At 44.9% G+C, this 8,789-nt stretch overlaps 5 protein-coding genes across 16 annotated transcripts in view; 3 read left to right on the forward strand and 2 right to left on the reverse strand.

Annotated features, from left to right (window-relative positions):
- LOC125957258 (transcription elongation factor SPT5) overlaps positions 1 to 104 on the forward strand; it is a 3,861-nt gene extending 3,757 nt beyond the window's left edge. The window contains exon 2 of the mRNA XM_049689830.1: positions 1 to 104. This exon is cut by the window's left edge and continues 3,386 nt beyond it. The gene's annotated coding sequence lies outside the window, so the exon portion shown is untranslated.
- Positions 1 to 3,716, forward strand: part of LOC125957259 (hillarin) — a 14,877-nt gene extending 11,161 nt beyond the window's left edge. For 11 of the 12 annotated variants that reach the window (XM_049689839.1, XM_049689835.1, XM_049689836.1 and 8 more), the window contains 9 exons: positions 249 to 393; positions 886 to 1,079; positions 1,201 to 1,317; positions 1,388 to 2,133; positions 2,257 to 2,615; positions 2,685 to 2,959; positions 3,038 to 3,151; positions 3,227 to 3,390; positions 3,471 to 3,716. In XM_049689839.1, the coding sequence (XP_049545796.1) occupies positions 249 to 393; positions 886 to 1,079; positions 1,201 to 1,317; positions 1,388 to 2,133; positions 2,257 to 2,615; positions 2,685 to 2,959; positions 3,038 to 3,151; positions 3,227 to 3,390; positions 3,471 to 3,612 (2,256 nt within the window). In that variant the 3' untranslated portion in view covers positions 3,613 to 3,716. The remainder of the gene's footprint in view (positions 1 to 248; positions 394 to 885; positions 1,080 to 1,200; positions 1,318 to 1,387; positions 2,134 to 2,256; positions 2,616 to 2,684; positions 2,960 to 3,037; positions 3,152 to 3,226; positions 3,391 to 3,470) is intronic. The other variant, XM_049689843.1, reaches the window with a different exon arrangement.
- Positions 3,717 to 3,806: 90 nt separating this feature from the next.
- On the reverse strand, positions 3,807 to 4,693 carry LOC125957260 (uncharacterized). Its single transcript, XM_049689844.1, has 3 exons — positions 4,533 to 4,693; positions 4,146 to 4,464; positions 3,807 to 4,072 (listed from the first exon to the last, which is right to left on the reverse strand). The coding sequence occupies exons 1-3, from the start codon at positions 4,604 to 4,606 to the stop codon at positions 3,911 to 3,913; spliced, it is 555 nt and encodes a 184-aa protein (XP_049545801.1). The 5' UTR covers positions 4,607 to 4,693; the 3' UTR covers positions 3,807 to 3,910.
- A 65-nt stretch (positions 4,694 to 4,758) lies between these two features.
- Positions 4,759 to 5,954, forward strand: LOC125958376 (uncharacterized). Its single transcript, XM_049691666.1, has 3 exons — positions 4,759 to 4,907; positions 4,966 to 5,134; positions 5,213 to 5,954. The coding sequence occupies exons 1-3, from the start codon at positions 4,894 to 4,896 to the stop codon at positions 5,816 to 5,818; spliced, it is 789 nt and encodes a 262-aa protein (XP_049547623.1). The 5' UTR covers positions 4,759 to 4,893; the 3' UTR covers positions 5,819 to 5,954.
- Positions 5,955 to 5,984: 30 nt separating this feature from the next.
- LOC125958375 (protein inturned) lies at positions 5,985 to 8,664 on the reverse strand. The gene has a single exon (XM_049691665.1). The coding sequence runs from the start codon at positions 8,568 to 8,570 to the stop codon at positions 6,165 to 6,167; it is 2,406 nt and encodes an 801-aa protein (XP_049547622.1). The 5' UTR covers positions 8,571 to 8,664; the 3' UTR covers positions 5,985 to 6,164.
- Positions 8,665 to 8,789: the final 125 nt, after the last annotated feature.

Consider the following 8,789-nt stretch of genomic DNA (forward strand, 5'->3'; position numbering starts at 1 on the left):
TCTTTTCACGAGGGTATAACACGGATACCATATAAGCGATGTAGCTGAGACTTAACACAGCTCAAAACGGTACTAAATAAATATTTCCTTTCTTAATCACGGCATTACGGAGTCCGTGTTGTTAATGGAAAGCAATGCATGGAAAGAAACTTCCGCGAAGGGAAAAACTCGCCCAAAGAGGCTCCTAACTACATTTAAAGCCATGACCGGTTACTCACAGCCCTGATCAACTCTATCTTCGCTTACAGGTTTACTGCTGCTCACACGTACCGAAAAGTGGTCCAGGACATTTCGACCAAACCTCGGTCGGCATCCGGCAGGCCCTCAATGTCCCAAAAAGCACAAACTATGTAAACGAGCAAATCCGCGGCCACCGGAACGATGGAGTTGATGGTAAGTATCGGTATTAAGGTAGCATTTGGTAACGAATGACGAATGGGTTGAACAAACAAAGAAAGTCCGTTGTTTCAGTTCAGTTGTAAGCATAGCTTAAATTTTTTGTATGTAAAAAACTAGTAAAAGATCAACGTCTTCGTGTGGCATTCCGTGTGCAGCACAAGGATTGAGTTTAAAAATAGTAGCTTTCGCTAGTACCATTCACGTCTCATTGCATACTAGGATTTTTAACAGAGGGCTTCCCTTCATGATTAGGGTTGCTAGATAAGTTGCTTCGCGGTTATGAACCGATATTTCAAGCATGACTGATTCCCTGCTTGGACTGCACGCATAAGCGTAGCCCTTTATTTCGTGGATTTTATGATCATTTGCATACCGTGCACGATCCGGCCAGTGCTAGTCACCGCTACCGGAACTTCGACTTGACCGTTAAACACGGTGCAATGGACGTACGGTAATCATCCAATCCGTGTATGTTTTTTTTTACAGGTGCACCACGATTGGGAACACCGAATGGATTCAACAACGGTGGAAGAGAGGGCAACACACCACCGCAAAATGATCCGGATTACAAGTACGGCCGATTCGATGCGAGTGCACTGCACATAGCGCACGCACTGAAGCAGACAGAAATACAGAAAGCCTATGATAAAGCACGCGAAAAACCAATCGATTACTACCTGGTAAGTACCGCGAAAACGGTTCAATACTTTGTCGGTCGGTCGGTTCAAGACTTTGTCGAAGCAGGGCCGATTTGAATGTCGGAAGTATGGAATTCATTGTTGTACCCTTCATTACCATCAGGCACGCGATGAGCAGGCAAAGCTGGAAATGAAACACCGGAAGGAAGAGGACGATCTTTATCGAAAATTTGCCAGGAAAAGAGAAGAGGAAGATCGACGTATGCAAAGCGAAATTCAGGTATGGCAGTGGATGGTGCCGGATAGTCTGAGAAATGGCGTGGAGTCATACTTTAATGAATCGATTTTAGGATGAATGGGAACGAGAACTGCAACGGTTGGCACACAAGTTTGAGAAGGAGTTAACCACCATTCGCAGGTCGCGCGAAGATCAAAATATGCTTACCCTGAAGCATGAACAGCAAAAGGAAGATCTGGAAAAGAACATGACCATCAGAAAAACGAAAAAAAAGGAAAGCCTAACGAGAAAGCTGCTTGAACACGAACGCTCCGAGACCGCGGCGCTGGTGGACAGGCAGTCGACTGAGATGCTGGAGCTGATTAGTGTTCGCCGGAGTGAATACATGCAAAGCGAAAGTATATTCCTGGACGATGATATTAACGAAACCGTTATGGCGATGGAATATCCCCTCGTTGCACCAAAGCCTGCCCCTCCTGCGCTAAGCAAATTTCAGGTGTACAACGATCCCGTCGAGTTCCAAGATGTCGACCAGATAGCCATCACCGTGGCACAGGAAGACCAGAAAACCTTTACCGACCTTGTGCGACAACTAGTCGGTCGGTGCACGTCGGACATCGAAAAGGCGCGTACCATCTTCCGGTGGATCACGGTCAAGAACTTGAATACGATGACTTTTGACGATAATCTGCGTGGCGACACACCGATGGGTCTGCTCCGTGGCATCAAGTATGGAACTGAGAGCTACCACGTGTTGTTCAAACGGCTATGCAGCTACGCCGGATTGCACTGCGTTGTCATCAAGGGGTACTCGAAGAGTGCCGGCTATCAGCCTGGCGTAAAGTTCCAAGACTCGAGGTAAGCTTAGCACGATACCGGATTCGGAATCGGATTCGGCAGCACGGGGTCCGTAGAAACCAACGGAGTTAATATGACACTCTTGTTTTAATGCGATGCACATATTGGGCAAATGCTATGCAGCCATCCGAAAAATTCCAGATTCCGTAACTCCTGGAACGCTGTCTATGTGGCCGGCGCTTGGAGGTTTGTACAATGCAATTGGGGTGCTCGTCACCTGGTCAATGCGAAGGAGGTGCCGAAGACGGGAAAGGGAAAGAATGATAGCCTTCGGTATGAGTACGATGATCATTACTTCCTTACCGATCCGCGAGAGTTTATCTACGAGTTCTTCCCACTGCAAGACGAGTGGCAGTTGCTGAAGCGACCCATCACGTTGACCGAATTTGAAAACCTGCCCTTCGTGCGGTCACTGTTCTTCCGCTACGGTCTCCACTTTGCCGATGATGGCTACGGTGCGGTCGTGTACACGGACGACACAGGTACCACCCACAATTCGTACGCTTATTTCTTCATCTCGCCCTATGATCGCTCTCAATTTTACTCTACAGGTGCAGCAACGGTCAGGATAGCGATGCCCTCCAATATGCAAGGATGCCTAATATTCCACTATAACCTAAAGTTTTATGATAGTGACGAAGACTTGTTCAACGGTGTCTCTTTAAAACGCTTTGTTATGCAGTCCGTGATTAGCAACGTGGTGGCATTCCGTGTGCACGCTCCGTGTTCAGGTGCATTCCTGCTCGATATCTTTGCAAATGCAGTAACCCCACAAGAATATTTGACCGGGGAGCCAATGAAATTCAAAAGTGTTTGTAAATTCAAGGTAAGAGATGCTGTTATCATGCATCGCATGCATTCTACATAACTTTATTCATTCATTGCCTTCATTCACTGGTTGAAGATTTGCTGCGAAGAATTGCAGACAGTTATGGTACCCTTACCCGATTGCGCCAGCGGAGAATGGGGTCCCACAAAGGCTACTAGGCTATTCGGACTCATTCCCATCACGTACCCGGTAAGATTTGGATCAATCCATTCGCACGCCCCCACAAACCTCTGGCACATATAGACCAACTCCGTTACATTTCAGGAACCTCTTATTTTTGCTGGTCGAGCCATTGAGCTGCAATTTCGTATGTCGAGACCACTTACAGACTTTATGGCCACATTGCACAAAAACGGGGTAGAAGAGAAGAAGCTTTCGAAATATGTGCAACAAACAATAGTGGACGATATGATAACGTTTAATATAAGGTATGTGGGGCATGGGTAACGTATGGAAATCGACTATAGACGGTACGTTACGTCGTCGTAATATCTTTCTGTTTTTACAGCTTCCCAGAAGAAGGACAGTATGGCTTGGATATTTATACGAGGGAAGTAGGATCGGTGTCACACAATAATAATTCCTCGAATGAGAAACATTTACTCACGCATTGCTGCAAATACCTCATTAACTCTTCCAAAAGAAATTGACACCGGAACACGCCGGCCCACAAATACGCAGCATCTGCTCCAGAAACGGGTCCATCTATGCATGCCAACCATGTTGTAATGCTTATTAAGATTCTGTACATAGAGACTGAATTAAATCCCCTTTCCCTCTAACGTTTGCACCACTAGCCTCACACTCAGCAGCCTTTCAAGTACATTTAATATCAAATGTAATATGTTTACCATAACGGAAGAACCTATTTCTAGTACAATTGTGTAATTTTAAAACATTAATATATTTAATAATAAACTTGTTGCAAATTTAAACCAAAGGCTACTTCTATTCAACTGTTTTACGAAGTGCAGTATTCAGCGCTCTTAGCTTGGACTGATCCTTGCCGTATGCTTCCTGTTCGTTGGCCATTTGTTGCATTTTGTGAGCGCGTTCGGCTACGATCGCTTTATACTTTTGGCGGTTCCCCTCGATTGCTACAATGAGCTCCTTTACGGGACGAAAAGAAGAGTTGTCCATACATCGGCTGGTAGTGAAGTGCATTTTATGCTTCTGTACTCACCTCTGTTCGCTCCTGCTGGAACGCAAGCTGATATTGATAAAACTTCAGCGACCAATTCAGTTTGTTTACGATTAGTGGACGAATCTGCTCGGAGGCGAATTTGCCGGTAGGACGCCACTGGGCTACGGAGTCAGTAGCATTTTTGTTGCGCCGTAACAACTCCAATATCTCCAGATTCCGTTCAATGTCCGCCTCGTTCCACAGTTTGCTGATCTTTTTCGTGAACGCATCCAGAAGCTCTCGGCGGAATTCCTCTACCAACGTTTTCATGTCTTCCGCATCGTTAAAAAAAGGCTCAAAGACGCCAAATCTTGCCACGCTAAAAACAACAATCGACAGCATTTAGGTCCTAGATCCTGTAGTTCATTGCCTTATCGTATTCCTAACCTTATTTTATTTACCACCGCGCCATAGGCGGCAATTATATGTTGCAAAGAATCCCCAGCGGCACCACAAGCCATTATTTTAAGCGTTTAAGCGTTTTTACAAAAAACCGTTGAACAAAACATTTCAAGCGTTTTTACAGAAAACCGCTGCATGGACACATTCGCTACATGGGCATCTTCTGATCCGTGGACATCTTTCGCTGCACGGGCACTTCCGCTGCATGGGCATCTTTCGCTACATGGGTAAATAAATTTGCCCAAAATTTTGGAAAGTTTTGGATAAACTAGATCCGTAATATTAATTAGGGTAAGCAGAGAAAACATGAAAGTGCTGCCTACAAATCTGGTCATAAATCTGTAATATGAAGCGTCAAAGGTAATGTACAGGCCTACCCGTCTCGGCAATAGATTTTAGTTTGGACGCTGGATTTCAGGGTCAAAGCTGTAACCAACAATCGTCATGTTTACGTGGATGATGGAGGAGCTGGAATCGAGGATTTACCATTGGCGGAGCAGCGAGCACTTCCGGCTGAACGATGCCTGGAAGCCCAAATATTACCGGGCGACACACTGCAGGCGTTGGCTCTGCGCTTCAATTGTTCGGTACGTGTTTTCCGACTTTTGGGTACTGGCTGGCGAAGAATAGGTGTCACTAAAGAGAAATCCAATTCCTCTCTTTAGATTCCGGTACTGAAGAAATTGAACAAAATCGACAAGGATAATGAAATTTATGCGCGGAATGTGATTCGTATTCCCTTGAATGCTCACACAATACTGCTGGACACGCTCCCAAGGGTTCATACCACGAGCGGGAACAGTAGCCCCAAAAACATCACAAACCACATACACGATCATCATCATCTGCCCGTCGAATCGAAAGATACGCTGGACGAGAAACTGATTGTAGCAGCTGTTAGCAATGCCTCCTACGTGCCGAATACCGCATCTACTGATGCCAATGCAAAGTCTTCCGAAAACTACAGGGAACCAAGAGGTCACGCAGGAGAAACCTCATTTGATGCCGAAGACGAAAACTCCTGCAGCCAGCAACCATTGCTGCTTAGCGGCGAGTATGATGATAGTTTACCGCAGCCGCGAGCCTTGCGGTTGCCTACGAATGATTTTTCATGTAATGGAAGTGATTGTGATATTTCATGGATATGTCTGCTTGTTTTTATATTAGCGCTATGCTTTGCTATTCCACTAATTTATGTAGTATATGTGGCAGAGCACATAGAAAAGTTTCATCACGATAGTTTTAATGATAACCACAGCACGAAATTGTGACTTCAGTTGAGTGGAAGGCAGTAGTATCCCGCGGCATTACCAAATGGTGGGTATACAGCCGTAAGAAGGATCTGCAGAGAGTGCCTTTTACAATTGTTGATTAGCTCTTTAAATAAATCCATTTCCAATCGTGGTAATATGAAGAGTAGTCATTGATTTTCTTATTTATCCAGCAAGAATATCCTTGTTTTATTGCATCTAGTTCACTTAGTGCGTTAAACATACGGCTTGCCCGTTCTTATATATGTTAAAAAAGGTTATCTTAGTGCTTAGTGTATAAATATTCAGTTCGTATAATTCCAGCCTCGATTGCATCAGGAAAATAATCACACGGTCACTAGCCGATCTAACCAGCACAGGTCAAACATATGCGAAACGCAAGTTCTACCATATTTTGCGGTGCATCATTGCTATAGCAAACATATAGTTCCTTGGCAGGATTATTCCATAATCTCCCCACAACCCAAAAGTCTAGTCGTTCGCCCGAGTTTTGATCCTTTGGGACCGACATGAGCATTCCTTGTTCTTTGATGGGTACCAGAGAACGATGACTGTTAAGTTTACTTGATTCGTTGAACAAGAGCGTTCGGAACTTTCCAGTATTCTCGAATGTTGCATGAATGAGAGTACAAGTTTTTCGGAACAAGTTCATCACAATGTCGTTCTTCATTGTTGTGACATTGTTGAACGTTGGTGCTAGGAAATAGCCATCACCAATCTCCAGTTGCACATAGCAATAGAGAAGATTTTCGTGACCGCTCGTAAGTTGGGTGGGGACCAGTTCCGAAAATTCTTTACAACGATTCTCACAGGATAAATCGGTTATATCGAAGGTACTGCTTTGTTGGCTGCTGTCCACGCTTTGGCCCCAGTCAGAATCTTCATCATCGTCGTGCTCCGGACCGGTTTCTTCGCGGACAGTTTGATTTTTGATTGAGCTGGACGCATTCGATTCTTCATCATGGCTTCTTGCCATTTGAGGACGCTCGTCGTGAACGCCTGCCTGCTGTTGGTTTGTCAATTGTTCCGGATTTACCACACACGAGGATATACATTGCGGGCGCCTATTTGAATCAATCCAGATGCGTATCAGTTGCTCGATGCCAGCCGATTTAAAGTAGCTCAGCATGTCCTGTATCTCCTCGATGTAACGCGAAAAGGACTTATTATGCGTTGTGTTGATGGGAACTTCCAAAATTACTACCATTAGGAGGCTACCGATAGACACGAACATGATATATGCGTCATTTTTTTCATGGAAGCCCTCTTCGCAATACTGCTTTGGGTAGAACTTTCTCCAGAAAGCCATATTTTTCACATCGGTCATAGTGAGTATTTCAAATATTCCCAAATTGTTCAAAATGGTTTCTACGTCTACGATGTAGTTGCCGCTCAGATGAGTACAGACAAGATGTCGTTTGTAATACAAGGCACATCCGATGACGGTCATCATACAGAAGAGATCAACAAAATCGTCATTCCAATTGCGGTAATCCATGGCCTCCAATTCGCCTAGCGCGTCGTCAATTCGCAATTGGATTTCCTTCGGCAGTGGCACAAAGTGAGCCTGCAGGAACGTTTTCTCGAACCGGTCGGAATGTCGACTTACTTTGATCGAGTGGCGTATCATTTCGCAAAGCTGCATCAGTTCGGTTTGCTGTTCTATGGGTTTATCGAACATTTTCGCTCCTCGATGGTAGAGCGCAGCTAAAAGACGACAAACCTGTTCAGTCTTCTGTTTGACGGCAAACGCAGACGAGTACTTGGAGTTGAAGCCCAACAATAAAATGCCATCGTCTACCATTGTATAGGTTGTATAGTATAATACGTTTTTAACTTTTAAATTAGTCATGACTGATCGCTGCTCGAACGAATGCAAGAATATGGATTGTAGCGTTACGAAGCTGCCTCTCGAACTGAACAGGCAGTTGTTCTCCCGCGTAGGATAGCAGAATTTTACATCGAGTTCGTCATTCTGTGTGTACTCCTTGGAAATGTAGATCATGCTGAAAATGAGATCGTTATTGCTCATCGTTTGGATATCCTCCTTGTCGAACAGCGTTTCCTGGCTCTGTATCAAGTCCATGAAGTTGGTGATTTTGATTTCGATGGAATTGCTCATGTCGGGTTCGATCATTTCGAAGAAGGACATTTTGACGATCGTCGGGATTTTGGTGGAGCCCTCGAGCAGAGATTCAAAATTGTCCACGGTTACCGGTTCTGCGTCGATAGATTTGATCCAGTCCTTGGATTTGACCAGCTTGCCTTTCGCAAAAACCGAGTAATCACGAACTTTATCCACCATCAGCTTACGTCCGTCGGGGAAAAGACTGGTGGTCAATCCAAGAATCGTGTCGGTCAGCGGCAACACCTCCTTCAAGGATACACTTTTCTTCGGCGCGATGCTGATGATCACATCCTTCTGGATTCCATTTATCTGCTCTCGTTTGGACGAATCAATTACGCTTACCCGGAACAGCTTGTGCTTGCTTTTGTCCCGTTGTCCGAATCGGGACAGGATGCTTTCCTTCTTCCGGATCGATAGCCGGCGATATTCATTGCGGAAAAACAGGTCGTCGTCGAAAACGAGCGGCTTGGAGTGGCAGTGGATATCGAATTTGACGAAGAACAAGAAATTATTGGCGATGTGTGGACTCCATTCGTGGGTTCGCGAATCGCAACTGCTATCACTGCAATCGGACGATTCGTTCGATTGATCGTCCGTCCAAACTTGGGATTCCTCGTTCATCATCGACGGCGGCTCGAATCGCACGTAATTGTTTAATAATTCCCACTTTTTACAACCAACAATTCCAGAATTCCCTGGAATTTCCAAACACGCACACAATCCGTTACTTCCGTTACGTGCGTAAAACGAAACATAAAACAAAACAAACGAGATAAATAAGATTAAAAACGAAACAAACAAAATAAACGATACAACGAACGAAATAAACGATACAACGAACGA

Source organism: Anopheles darlingi, chromosome 3 (genome assembly GCF_943734745.1).
Source record: "Anopheles darlingi chromosome 3, idAnoDarlMG_H_01, whole genome shotgun sequence".
In the NCBI taxonomy this organism is placed as follows: Eukaryota; Metazoa; Arthropoda; class Insecta; order Diptera; family Culicidae; genus Anopheles; species Anopheles darlingi.